This window comes from Sardina pilchardus, chromosome 12 (genome assembly GCF_963854185.1).
Source record: "Sardina pilchardus chromosome 12, fSarPil1.1, whole genome shotgun sequence".
Lineage (NCBI taxonomy): Eukaryota > Metazoa > Chordata > Actinopteri > Clupeiformes > Clupeidae > Sardina > Sardina pilchardus.
The window spans coordinates 5,563,481-5,587,172 of record NC_085005.1 but is presented as its reverse complement, the minus strand read 5'-3'; the positions used below and the strand labels follow the sequence as shown (position 1 = coordinate 5,587,172).

The 23,692-nt window shown below is 39.5% G+C and overlaps 3 protein-coding genes across 3 annotated transcripts; 2 read left to right on the top strand and 1 right to left on the bottom strand.

Annotated features, from left to right (window-relative positions):
- Positions 1-1,882: 1,882 nt before the first annotated feature.
- LOC134098246 (gap junction Cx32.2 protein-like) lies at positions 1,883-3,945 on the bottom strand. Its single transcript, XM_062551254.1, has 2 exons — positions 3,824-3,945; positions 1,883-3,318 (listed from the first exon to the last, which is right to left on the bottom strand). Exon 2 carries the CDS (start codon positions 3,300-3,302, stop codon positions 2,496-2,498), a length of 807 nt encoding a protein of 268 aa, XP_062407238.1. The 5' UTR covers positions 3,303-3,318; positions 3,824-3,945; the 3' UTR covers positions 1,883-2,495.
- Positions 3,946-4,988: 1,043 nt separating this feature from the next.
- On the top strand, positions 4,989-6,193 carry LOC134098293 (gap junction Cx32.2 protein-like). Its single transcript, XM_062551324.1, has 2 exons — positions 4,989-5,020; positions 5,436-6,193. Exon 2 carries the CDS (start codon positions 5,459-5,461, stop codon positions 6,191-6,193), a length of 735 nt encoding a protein of 244 aa, XP_062407308.1. The 5' UTR covers positions 4,989-5,020; positions 5,436-5,458.
- Positions 6,194-10,392: 4,199 nt separating this feature from the next.
- Positions 10,393-13,096, top strand: LOC134097852 (gap junction Cx32.2 protein-like). Its single transcript, XM_062550804.1, has 2 exons — positions 10,393-10,532; positions 10,992-13,096. Exon 2 carries the CDS (start codon positions 11,014-11,016, stop codon positions 11,863-11,865), a length of 852 nt encoding a protein of 283 aa, XP_062406788.1. The 5' UTR covers positions 10,393-10,532; positions 10,992-11,013; the 3' UTR covers positions 11,866-13,096.
- The last annotated feature ends 10,596 nt before the right edge of the window (positions 13,097-23,692 follow it).

Sequence of the window (23,692 nt, the reverse complement as noted above, 5' to 3'; positions counted from 1 at the left end):
AGGTGGGATGTGAACACAGTAACTCTTCTTATGAACTCTGACTTGACACCTTAAATGTAAGATTAAGGGATTTCACACTCATATCTGAAAATTACATTTTGTTTAACACATGAAGGACCCCTTGACTTGAATTTTTTGGTTTTGGCATGTTTCCAGGAGTAATTTAAGTACATCATTTTGATTTGATTTGAGTACATCATGTTTTTTAGTGACTACTGTGTTATGCTGCCACCTTGTGGCATTCAGAGTACACTATCATTTGGAACAATGCCATACAGTATGGACACAGAAGGCCCATGATCCAAAAAAGGCTTAGAGTTGCAGAACAACTTACTGACCTTTATCCCCGTGTCCCTTTTGCATGTGTGTCTATCTTTGTGAGTATCAGGGGTGTTCTGCTACCTGCTTTGTGTAACACCAAAATTAGGCAAAGCACACGGCTAAATGCAACAAGGTGTGGGATGATGACTGACTGACCATGGGTTACTTAAGAAATCCATCTATGTCAGAGGGAGGACATTTCTGTTTTAATTTTATTTATTTATTACTCTTTTATTTATTTTTAAACCTATTTCATTTTTATGGCTGTGTTTATTTCCATGCACTGGATGGTGCTGTTGTGACAGTAAGATTTCCTTGAGGATCTTGATATAAAATTATGTTTCTTATCTTAGCCTTGTCACAGGCTGTCTCAAACTTTGCACACTTCAAATACTTAGTTTAAGTATATAGTGCCGATATTGGGACAACACTAACCATCGAAAAGTGGACACAATGCAGGTAAGCACTCAGTGCACACTAACAGTGTACTGACTGATGAAAGTATGCGTTTAAGACACAACTATCGTCTGTTACAGATCAGTGATCATCTCATTACCCCTGTTCTGGCTCAGGTCTCACCTCCAGTTTCTGCTCCAGCACTGTATGCAGAGCCATCAAAGACCCTCCGTGGGATTCGGGCTCCGGGATGGCTCCTGAAGAAACATCTTGATCCGTCTTATCTTTAGTTCAGTGTCTCCTGTGCTTTAGTATTCCTCTCATTTGATATTTCTAGATATTTCCTGATGTTTCATTACTCATCTGTGTCCATGCATGCGGTCACTATACGGTCTGTAAGCCCTTGCCTTTGTGTAATAGCCTATTGGTCGTTTATGTCTGTACTGTATGTAAGCCCTTGCCTTTGTTTAGTAGGCCTATTGTTTGTTAAACAACTACATATATGATGATTTCCATAATGCATAATCCTTGCCCCCGCTGAAGCTTTGATTAACTTATATTATTTATTCTGTATTACCTTTATTGAGATCAACCCTTTTTTTTTTGCAGATTTACATGTCTCCATGTCTATTTACATGTCTGTGTACATATGCTGTACTGTACCTCCTGTGTAGTGTAGTTTGTTTGGGTGTGCGTGTTATTTGTGTGTGGGGCCAACAATGAATTTCCACAGCAGTTGATAATGAAGACTTCTATTCTATTCTATTCAGAGGAAGACGAGGTGATGTGAAGTTGAGACAGACCTTGTCCTTGTTACCACCATGCCCATGCCTCGGTTTGCCCATCATGGCGTTTTGGTTTTCACATTTACATGTTATTTATTCATGTAAATGTGGAATTTAAATTTGATTCAATTTGATTAATTTAGCAAACACTTTTTGCAAAACAACTTACATATGTACAAAGTATATTACAAGAGCATTGCTACATTGTCCCTGGAGCAACTCAGGGTTAAATGCCTTGCTCAAGGGCATACTGGTGGAAGCCGGGAACTGAATCCACAACCTTTCAGTCTACAGCATGTCAGCGCATTAATCACTTATTATAGCTACTACACTACCACCACCCGTTTTCTTTTAAAAGAAGCCCTGCGTTTGCATCTGCATTCCCGCGTGTTCCTGATTTTATTCTGTGACATTGAAAGGGATAGATTGTCCCAAATCACATTTCAAATATTTACAAAATAGACAATGATGTAGCAATTGAAGCATGTACACACAAATAGATAGACACACATAAACACACACACACATAAACACACACACACACACACACACATACATACTGTAAGTACACACAGAGACAAACCCCATAGTGTAAGAAATGGAATAATGAATAACAGATAACAATTCAAGTATAAGGACTACATGACTGGAGGACATCTGGTGTGTTCAGTAAATCATAAATCAAATCAGGCTTTGATTTATAGTAATATTTCAAACTCAATATTAATATGAAAATCTATAAGAAACTAATAATGATAGTGCCTAATAAAGTGTGCCAAGTAACACAAATGAGCGAGTACCGGTGCAGTAAGATGTATGAGGTAACATTTTTGGATAATTACATCGTTAAATGTGTGTCAGTACCAACACGTCTCTGAAAAAAACATTATCCTGAAGAGAGAGATGGACAAGAGTTTTCTGAGGAGCACTTGCTGCCATTTCATGCTACTGTTTTAGAATGAAACCTATTGTACCTGCAGTCTTGGATATCAATCAAAGGGACTTTTCCCCATTGTAGGACATGTTGGCTTTGTTCTGTTTCAGGGCGTCCACCATGTCCAAGCGTGGCTGGTAGGTCAGTGGAATGCTGGTGCTGGGCTGGTCCACGGCGCGATTTTTGCGCTTCAGCTGTTTGCAGACGAGGTAGAACACCTCCAGGATGGTGAGGAGCAGGGAAACGCAGGCCACCACCAGCTGGAAGATGATGAAGATGGTCTTCTCCGTGGGCCGCGACATGAAGCACTCCACTGTACCCGTATTCGCGCACGGGTAGCGCTTGCACTTAAACATGGGTGTCATGAAGAAGCCGTAGAGGTAGTACTGGCCCACAATGAAGGCGGCCTCCAGGAGGATCTTGAAGAAGAGCTGGGCCAGGTAGCTGCGCAGCAGCACGCCCCTGATCTGAACGCGCCCTCGCTCGTCCGTGTACTTGGGTCGCTTGAGCGGCACGCAGTCGCTGGTGGCGTTCTTGGCCTGCTCGTGGAGCTTCTTCTCCCGGTGAATGACGTGCACGGCGTGGCCAAGGTACAGGAGCGTGGGCGTGGACACGAAGATGATCTGCAGCACCCAGAAGCGCACGTGCGAGATGGGGAACCACAAGTCGTAGCAGACGTTCTCGCAGCCCTTGCGCGTGGAATCGCACACCAGGTTGGAGTGCTCGTCCCCCCACACGCTCTCCACGCCGGCACCCAGCACCATGATGCGGAACAGGAAGAGGACGCTCATCCACACCTTCCCCACCACGGTGGAGTGCATCGCCACCTTGTCCAGCAGCTTGGACAGGAACCCAAAGTCACCCATATTGCCGGGTCAAATCCTAGCAAAGAAATGAACAACCAGCATTTCACATTGTGTTATAGTGGAGGCCTCTGACTAGTAGAGATATGAGATAGAGATATGTCTGGAATTACTCTGCAACTAGCTGGAAATAAAGTACTAGTAGTAGTAGTAGTTGTAGTAGTAGAAGTAGTAATAGTAGTGGTAGTAGTTGTAGTGGTAGAAGTCGTAAAAAATAATAAGAAGAAGTTACAGTAGTTGAAGTATCATTACAAGAATGTATTATTGTCACCTAAGCAAAAATTAGCATGGCTCTCACTAGCATCCTAAACTATTCACTGTGACAGAAATGTTAAAATGCTATGTAAACATTATCATACAATCATTATCAACAATAATATTATATGGTTAACCCCTAGTTAAAACTAAAAGATGTGAAGTCATGTGATTATAGCATAATCAAGGAAGTTTAGGAAAATGTATTTACAGTAAAAGACATCAAATACGAATTGTCCAAACAAAACACTGCTAAAAATGAGTCCTACCTGGATGACTTGCTGAGTTATTCAAAGCTTGATCACCTGTCTGAAATGACAATCCACACTGTAAGCACTCGATGTTCAATGGACACTAAGAGAGAAGCGTCTTATAGAGACTTGGACATGGCTAGGTGGGGGAGTGATTCAGATCGTTTGGTAGACGCCTTTCGATGTCCCACACATGACCAGTTATATCCAGTATAGTCTGTTCACATTTCCCTTTTTTTTGTGGATTTCTCAATCATGTCTCCCTTGTGCTTGCTGTGTCATATCCTGAAATTGGCCAATGTAAAAGAAATCCTACATCTCTAAAATCTGTCAAACTTGTTGTCAATGGCATGATTGACTCAACTAAAACAGGCCCTGGATGGTAATCTATCTCAGTCCCCGGATTGAACTGTGTCCTCTGAAAGTAGTATTGTGTATGTATATTATGTGTCTTAATTGCAGAATCAAAGGCCTGGATTTGGTCATGATTTCACATGGGGGGCTCAGATTTAAGAGTCCAAGGGTGAGAGTTTGAGAGCTCCTTTTCCAGAGTCGCACAAAGTGGGCCTGAATGAGGCCAGAGTTAATTAATTCTAGATATATAGATAGATCCCCTCATTCAGTGGTGTTGTTTGAACATTTTCCTGCACCCCACACTCACAGGGAATAATGTCCTTTCGTCCATGTCATTCATATAGAAAATTGGCAAGAGCCAGGTGTTATAGATCTGAATTGACCTCTATTGGTATGTATACCTGCAACTGGAAGTTGAGGTTGAAAATGCACAGTTTTATAAATTATATCCACAGAAACTCACACAAGTCAATATATTTGTAATTATTTGATGCACCAGAAAAAACAATTTGCTAAATTGATAAATGTAAATACAGTAGCTCTTGTGACAGAGCACCCTCACTATAGTTGAGTATATATTTTTTTCAGATCGGTTAATAGCGACAACAAATCCCTCTCTCTTTATTTGCAATGTTATGTTGATTTGTAGACCCTGTACAGTAAGTGAACTCTTCTCCCAGAAACCGGCCACTCATGAAGGACGTGCAGTTTGGAGAAGGAGGAGTAGAGATCCACAGTTGCAACATCTCTGAGATGACACCTACTGTAGTGATGAATTTGCTGGTGTTATAAGAAGCTTCCATTTGGTAAAACAGTTGATCTCGCTATCGTCAAGTAATTACTGATAAGAGGTCTTCCAAGGTAAGCAGATTTATCTGTCTCGTCATGTCAATGTCATGTTATTTTAGTCAGTACTGTACAGTAGGGCAGTGTAGTCACTACTGTAAGAGTAGTCTGAAAGTAGTATAGTTGCAGTACTGTAAGAGTTGTCACTACTGTAAGGCAGACTTTGAGTGATTAAACAATTACCATTATGCTTATCTATTGTAGACCTTTTTGTTGATTAAACATACATTCTACTTATTTACTCAGATTCTAGTGTGCACAATTTTATTTTTGATTAATTTAAACTCTTCAGTAATGACAATGTTACTGGTACTAGTATGAACATATGTCAAAGCTGTTTGGTGTATAGTTCAACAATATTATCCTTCTACTGTATCTCAAAAATGAATAAAACTCCCCTGTAAGTATGAAACATTCTGTTTTCATGCAGACTGTTGCTGACAATCAGATGAAATGGGGGACTGGGGATTTCTCTCCAAGTTACTGAACAAGGTCCAGTCCCACTCCACAGTCATCGGGAAGGTATGGATGACTGTCCTGTTTGTCTTCAGGATCATGGTGCTGGGGGCTGGTGTCGAGAAAGTTTGGGGCGACGAGCAGTCCATGATGGTGTGTGATACGACAAGGCGTGGGTGTAAAAACTTGTGCTATGATCGGGCCTTCCCCATCTCCCACATTCGCTTCTGGGTGATGCAGATCATCTTCGTCTCCACCCCTACCTTAGTCTACCTGGCTCACGTGATCCACATCACGCACCAAGAGCAGAAGATCCGAGATAAGCTGCAAAAAAATGACGACGAGGCCAAGGATTTGAAGTCGTTGAAGTACACCAACGAGAAGGGCAGAGTCTTCATCAGAGGCGTCCTGTTTCGTAGCTACATCCTAAGCCTCGTCGTCAGGATCCTGCTGGAGTTGGCCTTCGTGGTCGGTCAGTACTACCTCTACGGCTTTGTGCTACAACCCACGTTGGTGTGCAAGGCTTACCCCTGCTATGAGAAAGTGGAGTGCTTCATGTCCCGGCCCACGGAAAAGACTGTCTTCATCATCTTCATGCTGGTGGTGTCCTGCGTGTCTCTGCTGCTCAATGTCGCTGAGATCATCTACCTCCTCTGTGCTCGGGTCAAGAGCCGCAGGACCCGGAGCGATCTTCCGACACCAGCGACGACGAATCACAAGACCTTTTGCTGAAGGACACATTCAAAACTCACTTTTTTTATGCACAATTCATTTCATCATAGCAAGTTACAGTGAATGTCACTGACTGACTTTGACTGACGAAAAGGAAGACTGTGAGAACAGCTTGTCTGGTTTTCTCTTGTGTGTCTGGCTGTGTTAGTCTACAGAAGATCTGGATTTGTGCATTCATTGTAGACTGGGAGTTGCATCAGCACATAGAAAAGAAAGTCAGTCCTGCAAAACAATGCAAGAATTTCTCAAAACATTATTGCATACTTCTAATGCTTTGCCATTCTTTTGGGTGACAATCAAAATACTTCATCAAACATGTATGCAGGGTGATCAATTTTATCCCAAGTTTATGCTTTTTTGTATACAGTTAAGACACAAATCAATATGTACTAACGCACATCTTTTTGAAATGTTATCATCACTTTTAGTTGCCATAGTAACTAATGTATATGGTATTGCAAGTCTGTTTATATAATTCTGTTTTTCATACAAAAATGAAAATAAAAACTGAAAAACAAACAGAAACACAACATTGGGTTAAGTGTCTTGCTTAAGGGCACAACAGAGGAAACTGAGCCACAGCTTTTCAGGCTACTGCATGCTAGCCCATCTTATTAAGCGCTACACTATCACCACCCTAACTCAGCCATGCCTGGAGGGTCAGAGGGCATGCCCCTCTGGATTTATTATTATCTTTTAAATAACTCCTTAAATTAAGACTTCTGGCAAGTTTTGTGGAAAGAAATGGACAGATTGAGACTTACAAATATACCCATCAAGAGATGTAAAGGCATCTTGCAGGGGTGGAGAACATACGGTCCTCAAAACAGAGACTTGAGCTCTTGGGCCCCAGTATGCCTGTTCAGTAATCCATCTCTGCAACTGAAGATAAGTTGATGGGTTGTAGATAGATAGATAGATAGATAGATCTTATCATATTCGTATTCAAAATACAAATCATTTTTTGGTCCCAGTTGAGGTGTGCCTTGGATTACACATAGATGTCAATTTTAAAGACAAATGTTCATGTAGGGCTAAAGAAAGTTGCAGTTTGTCTCGTAACTATTGAATAATAACATAATTTCAATGACTACAAACTCATTCATGATCATTAGCCCATTCACAGGCAATGAGTCTCAACGCAATAGATCTACAAGCAGACCACCAATGGTCTTGCTTAGGCTTCCCTGGTTGATGGTAATGTGTATTTTTCTAACTGTCCATAAACTGTTGCTAAGTGACATAGCAGGTAGCGAGATTACAAACCATTAGCTAGCATGACAGCATAGCCTCATCATTTCACTACTGGTGATGTATGTATTGTTCGAGAGCAGATTCACACAAAACTTAACGTAACTTCTGAATGACTTAAAAGTGAAGTGAAGTGAATTGAAAACAGCCAGAAATTACACTGAAATTGGTTGAGCCTTAATTGAAAACATGACACCTGGGATTGTCCAACTTCCAATACCTGGCCAGTAGGTGGCGTCAGCATCTTAGATGTTAGTACAGGTGGCTCTGACACCAGTTACCACTGACAGGTCAAAAGAGCTCATGCACTCATGCACTGTTTAAATATCAACCCACAAATAAATTGCATAGTGAACTGCCATTTGAATAGAATAATCTCATTAGTTGGATTTTCTATTGCTTTCATCGGAGTCCATCACCCTGCAACCATTTCAGTTTCATCCAGTATACAGTACTAGTGCAGGGTTTTTCAAAGTGGGTGCTGTGATGCATGCTCAAGGGTGCAGCAGAATAGTCCAAGGCTTGATCATTTATTGACTTTTATTTTTGTTTTACAAAATTAGTATCAATTTCAAAATACAGTTGTGATAGAGGTACAGACGCACTTTGGTTGAAGGCCTATTCCTGATATCTCTGTTCTGTTCACCTTTTTTTTTTTTTTTTTCAAAAGCTCTATTAAATAAGTTGAATTAAAGAGAGCGGTTCATTTGAATAAAACAAAAAATAGATAAACCTCACCTTCTCATAGTGATGCTATGATCATACAAGCAGTAATGGCCTATACAACATATCACTATGGCATGGAAGTACAAATAATGCACAAAGGAGGCTGATAGTAAAAAGTAAAAAAGATAGGGGTGCTGTGGATTGAGAGAGATATGTTTAGGGGTGTCGTCAGCGGAAACGTTTGGGAACCACTGTTGTAGTCCTTGAAGGTGGTCTGGCCTTGGACTAGGACTAGGATTATGTTCACTTTTACAGTTCCAATTTTGAGAGTAAGTAAGTTAGTAGGTACATTTATATTTATTTTTATAAAGCACATTTACATACGGCATAAGCTGGCCAAAATGCTGTACAGTGGATAACTAAAAAGACAGATAATACAAAAACACATTTGACCAATAGTCATAATTATATAAAACATAAATGAAAAGAAAGAGAGAGAACTGAGGAAAGAGAGTACTGTATATTTGTTCAGAAGGAGATCTGACTGGGATACTCCATGTTTGCACAGTTCATGTGTACTTGGCTGGAACATAAACAGTGTTGGGTCAAAGTTGACAAACAAAAAAGTTGCGTCACGTCACATAGTGCGAGCGACCTCATGCAGTTCATCAGTGGGTCACTATATGGCAACACAAACATGACAGTATGATGCAACTCATGTTGGCAGTTCTCCCTGTTTACAGGCCTCTGTTAAGACACTCGTATAACATACCAACGATGTGCATCCGTGGCCTACTGGTTAGGGAATTAGACATGTGTCCAAAGGGTGGCTGGTTTGACCCCTGTCTGGTAGGAACAATGTGGGTGGGGGAGCCACTTGAGCAAGGCACCCAGCCCCTTACGGGGCAGTCACACGCTTGCGTCCGCCAACGTTCGTCCGTTGTTTTCCCATTCACTTTACATTGGCTGGACTTCATTTCATGCCGCACTGAATTGTGGGTCCGATGCGTTGCCTGAGATACGTTGCCTCCGCTAAAAAGTTGAGAAATGTTCAACTTCTGACGGATCGCGCAAGCGCCAGCCAATGAAATTCCGTGTATGCAAATTTTCGAACACTGACAAACCAATCAGTTCGCGTTTATGGAAATGTGACAAAATGAAGCATACGTTGGCGGACGCAAGCGTGTGACTGCCCCGTAACTGCTCCTCAGGAGCAGGAATAAGGGCTGTCCACTGCTTTAGGTGTGTGTATGTGTGCTTCGAGTGTGTGTATACACTTTAACCAGATGGGTAAAATGCAGCAAACACATTTCTTACAAGACTAATAAAATATGACTGAACTAAACTATAGGATAAACCCATCAGTTTACTCTAAAAAGTGAAAAACAGGATGCACCTATCTTGAAAATAATAATTAGGCTGGGGTGAACCCTGCCTGAACTTCCGGCGAATTTGGATTTCGCCCGGCAGCTCAGGCTAGAAACCTGCATATCTATCTATGCTGTTCCCTGCCTGAACCTTTGACTCCAATCAGAAACTAGCTAATCCAAAAGATGCATCGGATCGTTGGCCTGATGGACTATCCAAGTGTACGGCGTCATTTGAACAATGCCCATTGATCATGCCTCTTGTGCAGTAGAAACAAAGCGCAGCCTCCTCATAGTATATAACATAGTATACTTTTTTGATCCCGTGAGGGAAATTCAGTTCTCTGCATTTAACCCAATTTAACCAAATTAGTGAACACGCAGCACACAGTCAACACACAGTGAGGTGAATCACACAACCCAGAGCAGTGAGCTGCCTGCCCAACCAGCGGCGCTCGGGGAGCAGTGAGGGGTTAGGTGCCTTGCTCAAGGGCACTTCAGCCGTGGACTGGTCGGGGATCGAACCTGCAACCCTCAGGTTACAAGCCCGAAGCTTGGATTGATGTTCAACCCTAAAAGAGCTGTCGGGAAAGAGTTAACACACCTGGAATAGTGACAAGCACATTTTTTGTAAGTTTGTAGCACTGTAGTTAGAGGGAAATGAGTGAGCTTCTGTACAGCACACTTAATCATTAAACCATGGACCGAAGTGAGTGACTGACAACTTAGTTAACAGATGCTTGTGGTCCAAGACTCATAGAATACATGCATTTTCTGTTATCCTGCTGACTCTGAGATAGAGAATCACAATATAGATAAATGTTGGCATTTTTGCTTCATGCAAGAAAATAAATATCATACGTAACTCTGTAAATGATTGATGAACCACTGGGAGTAAGTCTGTCAAAATCCAGCCTCTGTTTGCTGATCAGACGTGACAGTTAGACATATTCCAGGGATTTCGCAAGATAGGGGCCAAAACTCATGGTTCAACCCCAGCAGGTGATTAGTCGGGTTGAAGTTGTGCTGGAGGAAAGAGTTGGTTTCTGCTCAAGGTAAGATACAAAAAAATATGAGTTGACCTATTCACTGCCAGTTAAGGCTTGTTGATTTCTACAATTAGTGTAATCATATTATTACTTTCCAAAGACCAAAAAGGTTTTCAAAAAGGTCAAAAAAAAAATGGTTTAAGTTAATGATCGTTGTAGTTTTGTTGCACAAGTCACACCGTGTGTCTCTTTTTGTAACTATACAGGAGCCACATGGGTTCCCATTAGCAGCAAATGTGTTTGAATATGTTGTCGATCTTCAATTTAAACACGTAAATGGAATTTGATTGTTGCTTTTTTAAAACTAAAATTTTCAAAAGAATGGATAGCTGTTCTTCAGATGTTTGTTCACAGTAGAATCTCCCATCTCATCACCTGTCATTAATGCTTGACTGTTAAGACACAAAAGGTATAGGTAACACTGCCAGAAGTCTAATGTCTTCCTATTTGGTTTGATTTTAATAGGAGAATCTGACCATCACAGAACATGGGGGATTTAGGATTTCTTTCGAAGCTGCTGGAAGAAGTAAATAACCACTCCACGGTCGTTGGAAAAGTATGGATGAGTGTTCTATTTTTGTTCCGAATCATGGTGCTGGGTGCCGCGGCAGAAAAAGTGTGGGATGATGAACATTCTAAGTTAGTATGCAACACGAAACAACCTGGTTGCGAGCAGGTGTGCTATGACTGGCAGTTCCCCATCTCCCACATTCGGTTCTGGGTGCTGCAGATCATCTTCGTCTCCACGCCGACCCTGATGTACCTCGGGCACGCCATCCACATCATCACCAAGGAGAACAAGCTACGCGAGCGGCTCCTGAGGCACGAGAACGTGAAGTCGCCGAAGTACACCGACGACCAAGGCCATGTGAAGATCAAGGGTCAGCTCCTGGGCAGCTACATGACACAGCTCTTCTTCAAGATCCTTCTGGAGATCGGCTTCATCGTGGGCCAGTACTACCTCTATGGCTTCGTCATGGTGCCCTCGTTCTCCTGCTCCCAGTCGCCCTGCCCCTTCACTGTGGCCTGCTACATGTCTCGGCCCACGGAGAAGACCATCTTCATCATCTTCATGCTGGCCATGGCCTGCGTGTCCCTGCTGCTCAGCGTGGTCGAGCTCTTCTACCTCCTCTGCTCCAGGGTGCGGTGCGGCCGAGGTGGACGTGGACGTCGCCATGGTATCGGCGCCACCGCGCCCCCACACTCTAGCCCACCCAGCTGGTCACCGCCCGAGGTGGACACCATGGCCCAGAACCAGCTCAACACCTTCCACAGTGAGAGTCTGGGTGGCAGCTTGGACGGTGCCAAGGATGAGAAGAGGCTGCTGGCGGGGCACTGAAGCTGATTTGACCATCACGGGTCCATGTGTTTGTATTCAATTGTCCTGACAAGCCACTAGTAGATATTTGCCACAAAGGCAATTTTGTGGACATTTTTTGCCTGTTCATGTTTCAGGAGAGACGTTATTTTGATCTTGGTCCAGTGTGAGGGTATGATTGTTGATCTTGTCTTAACGAAATATCGTAGCCTATTGTTGATTATGTGCTCTCTGTTGTAAATCAATGTTTAAGTTATCCAACTGTCGTATGTAAGGTGACATTTTTGCACAGTATTTGTATATAAGTCAAAGTTAAATGTAGAACATTTATATTTAGATAAACATTGTTTTGGAACAGATACTGTATTTATCATGCAAATTATTAGTCTGGTTTTCACCATCCTAAGCTCAGTCTTTTAAGATTGAACATTAGTCTGGGGAGGCTGCGCTTTGTTTCTGCACTTCGCGTCGCTTAAAGGGATAGTTCGGGTTTTAAGACACGAAGTTATATGGGTTCCCCGTCAGCAACGTTGTGCATCAGCACTGACTTACCCCGCAACAGCGTCCTGTGAGCCGAGATCCAGCCGGTTTTTGATGGTGAAGAAAGTAGTCCGGCAAGTTTCTGGGGTCACGAAAGTAAAGTGTTTTTCTTCTCAAAACCATATGCGTTCAAAATAGTGATATATTTGCACCACAAAAACGTTGTCCAGGAAAAATTCAAACCTCGTTATCACTTACTTATTTTTCGCGATTCCTATCACTGCGCGCTACTGACAGCTGGACAACGTTTTTGTGGTGCAAATATATCACTCTGTTGAACGCATATGGTTTTGAGAAGAAAAACACTTTACTTTCGCGACCCCAGAAACCTGCTGAAGAAAATAGTCCGGCATCAAAAACAATCAAAAACCGGCTGGATCTCGGCTCACAGGACGCTGTCGGGGGGTAAGTCAGTGCTGATGCACAACGTTGCTGACAGGGAACCCATATAACTTCGTGTCTTAAAACCCGAACTATCCCTTTAAGTTTCGTTATCGTCCCGTCACCGGCCAATAGCGTGCCAGGATAGGTTTTTAATCTCTTGTGTGACTTATAAATCGCCCCCCTTTATTTATTAATATTTAAAAAATCCCCCCAATGCTAACTGTTCCTACGCGCCTGTGTAACATATCCTCATGCTGAACTGTTTCTGAAGTTTGTATTGTCTTGTGGATCTTTGACTTTTGAATAAAAAAAAGAATTTCAAATCCGAGTTCTGGTGTGAGGCATTTTGAGATGAACCTGGACACCAATCCAGCTAAATCCTCTGGAATAAATCAGTTCCTCCAAATGAATCTGTAGGCTATAGTATACAGAACATACACAATAGGCTAAAATAACTGATACAATGATGTCATACAGACAGCAAAGAAGTATGTTTCACTAAAGAACATTACATGAATTAAAATACAAAGCTTTGCATGAAAAACCTGAAACATTGCAGAAGCATTGTGGTTAGCATTATCTAACTACCAAACTAACCAACCTTACAAACATTACATAACATCTGGTCAATCTTTATGGACCCAACAGTGATGAACCCTGCTTTTTTGAAAACATCAATAATGTCATAAATGACATTAAGTTTGTAAGTGACTATTATATAATGGTTGGAGACTATAATATAGTCCAAAACAGTAAAATAGATCGCAAAGGGACAAATATAACTAATTATCACCCACAAGCACATAAAGAGATCAGAACAATAATGGATGAGAAAGACATGGTTGATATATGGAGGTTAAGAAATCCCAAGCTTCTGAGATATACATGGAGAAGGCAAAACCAAGCCAGCCGCATAGATTACTTTCTTACTTCTTTTTCACTGGTATCTACAGTTAGACAAGTAAAGATTGAGGATAAAATGAGATCTGATCATCAATTGATATCACTGCATCTTGAAATGACAGAACACCCAAGAGGCAGGGGGTACTGGAAATTCAACCAAAAACTGCTAGAAGATCTGACATTGGTTGAAAAGACATCAGAATTTATAAGGGAGTTCTTTTCATATAACGTAGGTTCAGCCAACCCACATGCTGTTTGGGAAGCCTTTAAATGTGCCTTTAGGGGGCATATAATTAAAATGGCGTCATACAGACAGAAGCAAATCTTATCAAAAGAACAGAAAATCAGAAAAGAGATTGAAATACTGACAACATATGTGGAGAATCAAGTTGCTGCCCAAGACATACTAGATGAACTTGAACAAAAACAAAATGAGTTTGAACAACTAATACATGAGAAGACTAACATTTCATATTCTAAATCAAAAGCCAAATGGATGGAAAAGGGGGAAAGATGCAATAAGTTCTTTTTAAATTTACAAAAAAGAAATAGTTCTAAGAAGAATATAAATAGACTTAAGACAAATGATGGGAATACATTAAGTACACCAGAAGAAATAATGAATGAAATAGAACTCTACTATACAGAAATGTATTCAGATAAAGATCAGGAAGAGGGTAGAGAAGATCTGTTCTTCCCCTATAACCATGTGAAATTAACCGAGGTGCAAAAGCAATCATGTGAGGGCCTAATAACGGAAGATGAGCTCTACTCTTCAATCATGTCTTTTAAAAAAGGGAAAACACCTGGCTTAGATGGTATCTCAATTGAAGTGTATCAAGTTTTTTATGAACACTTGAAAAAACCTCTAATGGACTGTTTCAATTTCTCATATGAGGAAGGTACACTTACAGGTACGCAAAGAGAAAGTGCAATCTCCCTGTTGCTAAAACAAGAACCAAGTGGCAAATATAAGGACCCTGTTCACTTAAGTAATTGGAGACCCCTTACATTACAGGGCTATGACTCCAAGATTCTAGCTAAATGTATAGCAATAAGGATAAAAAATGTTCTATCATCATTAATACATCATGATCAAACAGGGTTTATGGAGGGAAGGAACATATCAAACAGTATAAGGCAGTTACTGGAAATAATAGAACATTACGATATAGAAGAAAAGGCAGGTCTTGTTTTCTTTGCTGACTTTGAGAAAGCATTTGATAAAGTGAAATGGGAATTTATTAATAGATGTTTAAGATATTTTGGCTTTGGAGATTCTATAATAACATGGGTCAAGGTAATGTATAAGGGAGCTACTAGTAAAGTGATTAATAATGGATACCTTTCAAAATCTATCACTCTGGAGAGAGGAGTGAAACAAGGGTGTCCTCTATCTCCGTATTTATTCATTATAGCCATTGAAATATTGGCAGAGAAAATACGATCTAATGGAAATATTAGAGGTTTGCAATTAAATGGTATAAATTCAAAACTATTAATGTATGCAGATGATACAACCTTTATGATTAGACCAGACATAACATCCTTGCAAAACCTCATAAATGATATGGATCACTTTACAAAAATATCTGGATTGAAGCCTAACTATGGGAAATGCCATATAATGAGATTAGGTTCATTAAAACATACAAACTTTACATTACCATGTGAAATGCCAGTGAAATGGACGGATGGAGCCATTGATGTATTAGGTATTCATATACCAGAGAATATGAAAGAAATAGCCAACCTTAACTTTAATATCAAATTGAAAAAGCTCTCTAAAATTGTACAGCCCTGGCATGGAAACAAACTAACCATCTTTGGTAAAACAACACTAGTAAATACACTGATTGTGTCACAGTTTACTTACCTGATGCTAGCTCTACCAACACCAGCTGAAACGTTTTATAAAGAATACGAACATCAAATATTCAAATTCATATGGAATGGAAAGAAAGATAAAATCAAACGCACATATCTATATAATGATTATAATGTAGGTGGAACAAAATTGCTGAACTTGAGAGCTATGAACCTATCATTAAAGGCCTCCCTTATACCCAAATTTTACTTCAATGAGGAATGGTTCTCTAGTAGATTATTAAGAAAGGCTCACCCTTTGTTTAAAAAAAACCTATTTCCATTTATACAAATACAACTGTCACAGTTTTTTATAATGAAGGATGTTTTTTCTGAACTGTCTTCCTTTTTGACAGAGGCACTGCAAAGCTGGCTGCACTTTCAGTACCACCCTCCAGAGAACAATGACCACATTTTACAACAAATGCTATGGCTTAACTGTAATATACTGAGTGGAGGAGCCACAATGTTCTTGGAGCATATGTTTGGAAAAGGTATAGTGTTCGTAAAAGATATTTTAAAAGAAGAAGGGGGGATTATGTCATACTCACAAATAATGCAAGTATATGGGCGAGTATGTACTCTGCAACAATACAATCAATTAATTGGAGCCCTACCACAACAATGGAAAAGAAAAGTTAACGCAATTGCAGGTTCATGCTCAGTGTGTAGACCAGATATAAAACAAACCAAGTGGTTAAACAAAAAAACAAAGGTTAATAAAGAACTGTATAATTTTTATCTACAAGCTAAAAAACTGGTGGCAATACCATATAACATTTTTGAAAGTTGGGAAAGAATGTTAGACATACCAATATCATGGAATCAAGTCTTCAAAACATTGTATGGAACAACAATAGATACAAAAGCAAGATATTTTCAATATAAGTTAATTTATAAGTACTTAGCTACAAAAAAAATGTTATGGATTTGGGGGAAAGAGTCTTCACCAAATTGTCGATTCTGTAAGGAGGAGGAGGAGACCACAGATCATTTACTTTGGTATTGCTCACCAGTCGCTTTGCTTTGGATTGAAGTGGAAAGGTGGTTATTGAAGTATGATGTAAAATTGCGTTTGGATCTTTTCACAGTACTTCTGGGTGATCTCTCAGCGGAAGCTCACGCTATTCAGAACATCATTATTTTGTTAGGGAAAATCTTAATTTTTAAAACAATAGACATACATGAATTGAGTATAGGGAAACTAAAAAACTATATTAAAGCTTATTGCGAAACCGAATGTATGATACATGAAACCAACGAAGTGCAATATGCAGAAAGATGGAGTAAAATAAAGCAAGTGGAAGGATGGAACAGGTAGAAGCGAATGAATACTCGTAAAATCTAGTGTTAATTCAGGAATTTGTTGTCTCTTGGAGATTGGGGTGGGGCGGGATGTTTGTGTGTGTGTGTGGTGGGAGTAGAGGTGGGATTGTGGGCGGTTGGGAGGATGTGGTTGGGGTAGGGCTTGGTTTGGATGGAAGGACTTTTCTTTTCACTTTTCATTTGCTTATTTGTTTCTTTGGGTTTTTCTTATTCCATCTAGTAATGGCTATTCTGTATCTCTTTCAAGCTTCAGCAGATAATTAAAACACAAAAAACTCATGTACAAAAAAAGAAAAAAAAGAAAAAAGAAAAAAAGAAAAAAAAAAAGATGGAAAGAATGAAAAGAAGTCCCCCAATGTGGGGGGGTGGAGGTGGGTTAAAAAAAAAAAAAAAAAAAAACATTACATAACAGATACCACAGTAAATGCCCTGGGGTAATTAGGTAGATCACATAGGCCTATAGTCTTAATAAAAAGGGACTCGTCTTTATTTCACCTCACTTATCTTGGCCTTGTCGAGATTAAACATGCCAATGTTTCGGCCGTGTGGCCTTCATCAGAGCATCACCAGCAGTTACTAATTGGCACTGACTGAAGCTTTCTGAGATGTTAACTAGGCTGTAGTGTCTGTTGAGCTACGACAGCTTTTACATTATTTTTGCTGGGTGTCCACAAACCACAGAACTACGTGCATAGGCTGGACAGATAGTAGTTTGTTTACTCACATGACTATATACATTCACATAACCTGATACCCATGGTATTGTATCAAGCATACATTTGAAGATATTACTCAAATTAGTAAACAATAAACATACTTCAAAAAATTGCATATTCTTGCACTTTAACATTTAGGAATATAATACTAATAAAAAGGATCATACATCACTACAATAGGACAAATCCACTGTTAAAGATTAAGGTTGACTGAAAAGGAAACAATGCTGAGTAAGGTTGACTAATTGAAAACAATGTTGAGTTATGATCTAAAGGCTAGACTTAAAGGTGCACTATGAGATCCTGCTTGATCTTAGCGAGATTTCATTTGTATCTCAAATCGTATGTTTCTCCCCTTGATCAGCTTGCTGTCTGTCCACTGAATACGATGTGAAAAAACCCGATATCAAAAGACAACACAGGGGCTGTGATCCTCAAAACAAACGTTAACAACAATAGGGGCGCAGGATGTGCACCAAAACAATAACAAACCAAAGATTCTAGAACAGAGCCAGATTGATCAGTTATTACGTCAAAAGAATGAAGCTCTGAGTTCGACGTCAGGCGCGCCACTGTGGTAAACTCAGCGCAACATTTCAGACACAGATCAATCATAAACCCACCTAAACAGCTGTTTTTGCCGTTGTCAGCTGTTTTTTTTTTTTGTTTGGCCTACTCGGTAATGAACTGCAAGATCTGGCCGTGTGAAAGGCACGATTTATTATTTTTTCAACTTTCCACTGAATAAGGAGGTAGCCTAATAGGCTTTACTTAGTCAGATAGGCTAATGTAGGCCTATAAATGCGCTGGTGAATAGATCACATCAATTCCCATTGGGAGATTCTGTTAAGCTAGCTAGCAGGCAAACTAACTTAGCTACGTTATATTATCATCTTTTTTTCTTATTTTCTATCCGTAGGCTAAGTTAACCTTTGTTTACGGCCACTGGCGCATTACCAATCACTATAATGTATAGGCTAAGTCAAGTAACATGGTACGACAGCCACTATAGCCTACTTTTAAAACGGGAGTCCAGAACAGGACCGAACAGGTGTTGTGAGTAATGAAGAAGCAGTGATCATAATCAAAATCGTAAAACACGCTGCATATGCTGCTTCCAGTGAAAGCTTGTCGTGCAGTCTGTGAAAGCACAAAAAAAAAACACAAGCTTGATGCCTGTAGCGGTCGTTTGCAAGAAGCCTATGCCATAGCTTAATTTAAGACCGATCCAATTGCATCATATTGTAGCCTATCTTTCGTTGTCGACTGACTTGAGAGAATAGGTTCATTGTAGCCCATATTCTCTTATTTCTCTCAACTGCAACATTGACAGACAGCCTAGCCTACTAACCACGACAGCCTAGCGTATCCTTGAAGTTAACTTGGTCTAACGGTATTCGTCTTTTTCATAATTGGCTGCTGTGCTCTGTCGCTAGACAGTAGGCTAAAGATGTCGCTCGCTCCTTTTCATTAGGCTATATCTAGGCCCAGGCTACTGTGCGCAAAGTGTCGAGGCCACATACAGTCGAGTCGGGACATAAAATAGTTTAAACGAAGTTTAAGGCATGTTTAGTAGGATATGGCAGCGCTATCCATAGACTATCAGACTGTTTATTTAAGGATTTCCGATGTTGTGGAAGGAAATTCGTTGGGGTCCTCCTCGTCATATTTTAATAACAAATAAAGCTAATTTCCCTCACTAGACCTAGGCCACTGGTATTTATGGGGGATTAAAAGGGGGGAAATCGTTTAACAGAGACCTCACACCCCCCAAAAAAATGTCTGCCCGTGACATGATGAATGAATGCATCATTTTCAGGTGCCACTGTAATCGCTAACTGTAAATGGATTAATCCAACACAACTCATCGTCCAATTTTCAGTTTGCATGGAAATCATTGTTTGCCTAGGGCTGCCTGTGGTCTGGCTTTTCCACTCGTTTTATACCAGCTAGCAGTGTTTTAAAAAGCCTGACTACTTAGACTTAATGGAACAAGTTCATGGAAAACGAAATGTTGTGCAGAACGTGTTTCGATAATCTATCCTACACAGTAAAACGGCCGGTGTTAATTTCACTCTATGAGTGTTAATTTTAACACTATTTCAGAGTTTATATAATCCTCACTCGCTAGTGTTAAAACAACACTTGCCATAGTGTTGACATATTAACACCAGCCTAGTGTTTAATAATTAACTCCACCAGAGTTGAAAATTAACTCTGTTGGGAGTTTAATTAACTAAATCGGCAAGAGGTAATTTCACTCTATGAGTGTTAATTTTAACACTATTTCAGAGTTTATATAATCCTCACTCGCTAGTGTTAAAACAACACTTCCCATAGTGTTGACATATTAACACCAAGCCAGTGTTTTATAATCAACTCCATCAGAGTTTTCTTATTACTCCCATCAGAAACAAATCAACTCCTCAGAGTACAACCTCAAGCAGAGTTAACAACATCACAGTGGGAAATCAAAATGGCTACTCTTACTACTGATATAATGAAATGAATAAATGCACAAACTAAACCATTTATTTAAATTATTTTATTGACTGCATTTTAAACGCACAATGACAATATATTTAGCACCAGGGCCATAGGTTGATTGAACATCAAAAGCCTTGTGTAAATGGAAATCATTTGATGTAATAATAAAATAATTGAACTTCATAGGCATGAAAACACTCGTTAAAACATTCAGTGACCATTTCATTAACAATAAAACACATATCTTCAATCAATAGAATTTGTACTGTACTATGTACTACTACTCTGTACTATTTCACAAAAAACAGGTTGCTCATCAACATCAGTGCAAATAGCAAGTCCCTCTTTGTATTCTGAGCCATCCAGTTTAACCCATGTAGTGCTAAAAACTGTGCTGATTGTCTTGCTAATTGTATTAAAGTATTGAGTGACGTCAAAATCATTGTTTTTACTTTCATAGGACCCAACTCTCTCCTATTTAGTGTAAGGTTCTCCCAGTGATAGCCTACTGCCAACTGGTGTTTTTTAGCAAGAGATTTTGTTATATTTTTTTAAATTTGTCAGTGTTCTTGAATAATTTATGCTTTGCCTCACACCTAATGCTGGACATGTGTAACTAAGGGCCAATTTTACGTAAACAAGACAGGTAATGAATCATAAAATGCAGTTTAGGCAACAAGTTCCTGTGTGGGTATACTGTCTAGCTCATGGTGCTCTAGAATTAAATATTTCAAAAATATAGTCATGGCTTCAGCAATACTAGGGGAAAACACAATATTCATCATTTGCAACAGAAGTAGCAACAATCTCCAATGCTGGCTCTCAGCCTCCACTAGATCACCAAAGATCAAGGGAGTGTTCCTGACAATTTAAATTATTTCATTGACTACATTTTAAAAAATTGAATGCACAGGGACAATACTGTATATTTAGCACCAGGGCCATAGGCTGATTGAACATCAAAAGCCTTGTGTACATGGAAATCATTTGATGTAATAATAAAATAATTGAACTTCATAGGCATGAAAACACTTGTTAAAACATTCAGTGACCATTTCATTAACAATAAAACACATATCTTCAATCAATAGAATTTTTACTATTTCTGTACTATTTCACAAAAAAACAGGTTGCTCATCAACATCAGTGCAAATAGCAAGTCCCTCTTTGTATTCTGAGCCATCCAGTTTAACCCATGTAGTGCTAAAAACTGTGCTGATTGTCTTGCTAATTGTATTAAAGTATTGAGTGACGTCGAAATCATTGTTTTTACTTTCATAGGACCCAACTCTCTCCTATTTAGTGTAAGGTTCTCCCAGTGATAGCCTACTGCCAACTGGTGTTTTTTAGCAAGAGATTTTGTTATATTTTTTAAATTTGTCAAAGTGTTCTTGAATAATTTATGCTTTGCCTCACACCTAATGCTGGACATGTGTAACTAAGGGCCAATTTTACGTAAACAAGACAGGTAATGAATCATAAAATGCAGTTTAGGCAACAAGTTCCTGTGTGGGTATACTGTCTTAAAAAGCTCATGGTGCTCTAGAATTAAATATTTCAAAAATATAGTCATGGCTTCAGCAATACTAGGGGAAAACACAATAGTCATTATTTGCAACAGAAGTAGCAACAATCTCCAATGCTGGCTCTCAGCCTCCACTAGATCACCAAAGATCAAGGGAGTGTTCCCGACAATTTAAATTATTTCATTTACTACATTTTAAAAAATTGAATGCACAGGGACAATATATTTAGCACCAGGGCCATAGGCTGATTGAACATCAAAAGCCTTGTGTAAATGGAAATCATTTGATGTAATAATAAAATAATTTTCACCAGAATGAACTTCATAGGCATGAAAATGCTCGTTAAAACATTCAGTGACCATTTCATTAACAATAAAACACATATAATCTTCAATCAATAGAATTTGTACTATTTCACAAAAAACAGGTTGCTCATCAACAACATCAGTGCAAATAGCAAGTCCCTCTTTGTATTCTGAGCCATCCAGTTTAACCCATGTAGTGCTAAAAACTGTGCTGATTGTCTTGCTAATTGTATTCAAGTATTGAGTGATGTCGAAATCATTGTTAAATACTTTCATAGGACCCAACTCTCTCCTATTTAGTGTAAGGTTCTCCCAGTGATAGCCTACTGCCAACTGGTGTTTTTTAGCAAGAGATTTTGTTATATTTTTAAAATTCTTCAAAGTGTTCTTGAATAATTTATGCTTTGCCTCAAACCTAATGCTGGACATGTGTAACAAAGGGCCAATTTTACGTAAACAAGACGGGTAATGTATCATAAAATGATGTTTAGGCAACAAGTTCCTGTGTGGGTATACTGTCTTAAAAAGCTCATGGTGCTCTAGAATTAAATATTTCAAAAATATAGTCATGGCTTCAGCAATACGAGGGGAAAACACAATATTCATTATTTGCAACAGAAGTAGCAACAATCTCCAATGCTGGCTCTCAGCCTCCACTAGATCACCAAAGATCAAGGGAGTGTTCCTGACAAGGCAAAATGTTTGAATCGAGTTCAGTCCGATGCCATTGCCACTTGAATCAAGATTCACATTTGTGGGCCTATTTCTTTGCTCCATGTAACCATAGTCAAACGAATAAATCCTAGAAAGGAGATTACCTTTACTAATAACGGTATCAGTAAGGTGCTGATAAAGTAACTTGAGCTCAAACTGAGCAACTCCTTCTAAAAGGTCGTGCATAATGTCAACAGAAATGTTATTAACAACATGAAAATGTGTCAACTTATTGAGGGTTGAATACCTCTTCACCCCATACACAGACTTCAGCTGTGGGTCCAAATGCAGATCCCTGCAGTGGCTCTCAAAATGGTCAATATTCCGAATTACAACTGAGGGGTGGTCCTCACTGTAGACAGATTGGGCAGTAAGTTTGTCAATGATACACAATCGGCAATAGTAAGTGCTACTAAATGACTCATTGTAACCAAGGATTGCGTTCATTCCCAAATTGTCTCCTATTATTTGAGAAATGGTTCCATAGACCTTTTCAGAGGAAATTGGCAAGTCTATTCCTTCATTTTCCAAAGTTCTAATATCGCGAATCAAGGGCTCAAGAATTCCATCAAAACCATATCTCTTCACATCTTGACTGTGAAAGAGACTAACAAGGTGTATATTAAGAATAGCAGAATTAAATTTGGGCGGCAAATTTCTTAAGATAAAGTAAAGGCAGCCTAGTTTATGAATTGAATGTTTTGATCCAAGAGGATTTGCCGTCTCAAAATCATCATAATACACTTGTATTTGCAGAGCATTTTTGTGTTTACTGAATAGCGTGTGTTTCTTGAAGTAACTACCATCTTTGAAATCTTCATATGTGTGTGGGCTTGATGTGGTGCCTGCTATTACCTGTTGACAAATATCAGAGTTACTGAACATAAACTTAAGGGTCTCTAATATAGGTATATAAACAAATGTGTCTTTAACTTGAACTTGGTCGTAAGTTCCCAAAGTCTTGTTTCGACGGCTATCAAACCGAACCCCTAAGGTAAGTTCAAGGGGCTCAACAGCTCCCCATTTCTCTCTGAAATACTTAACTCTTTTTGATTCTGAATTTAAGAAAGAGAATGGGTTT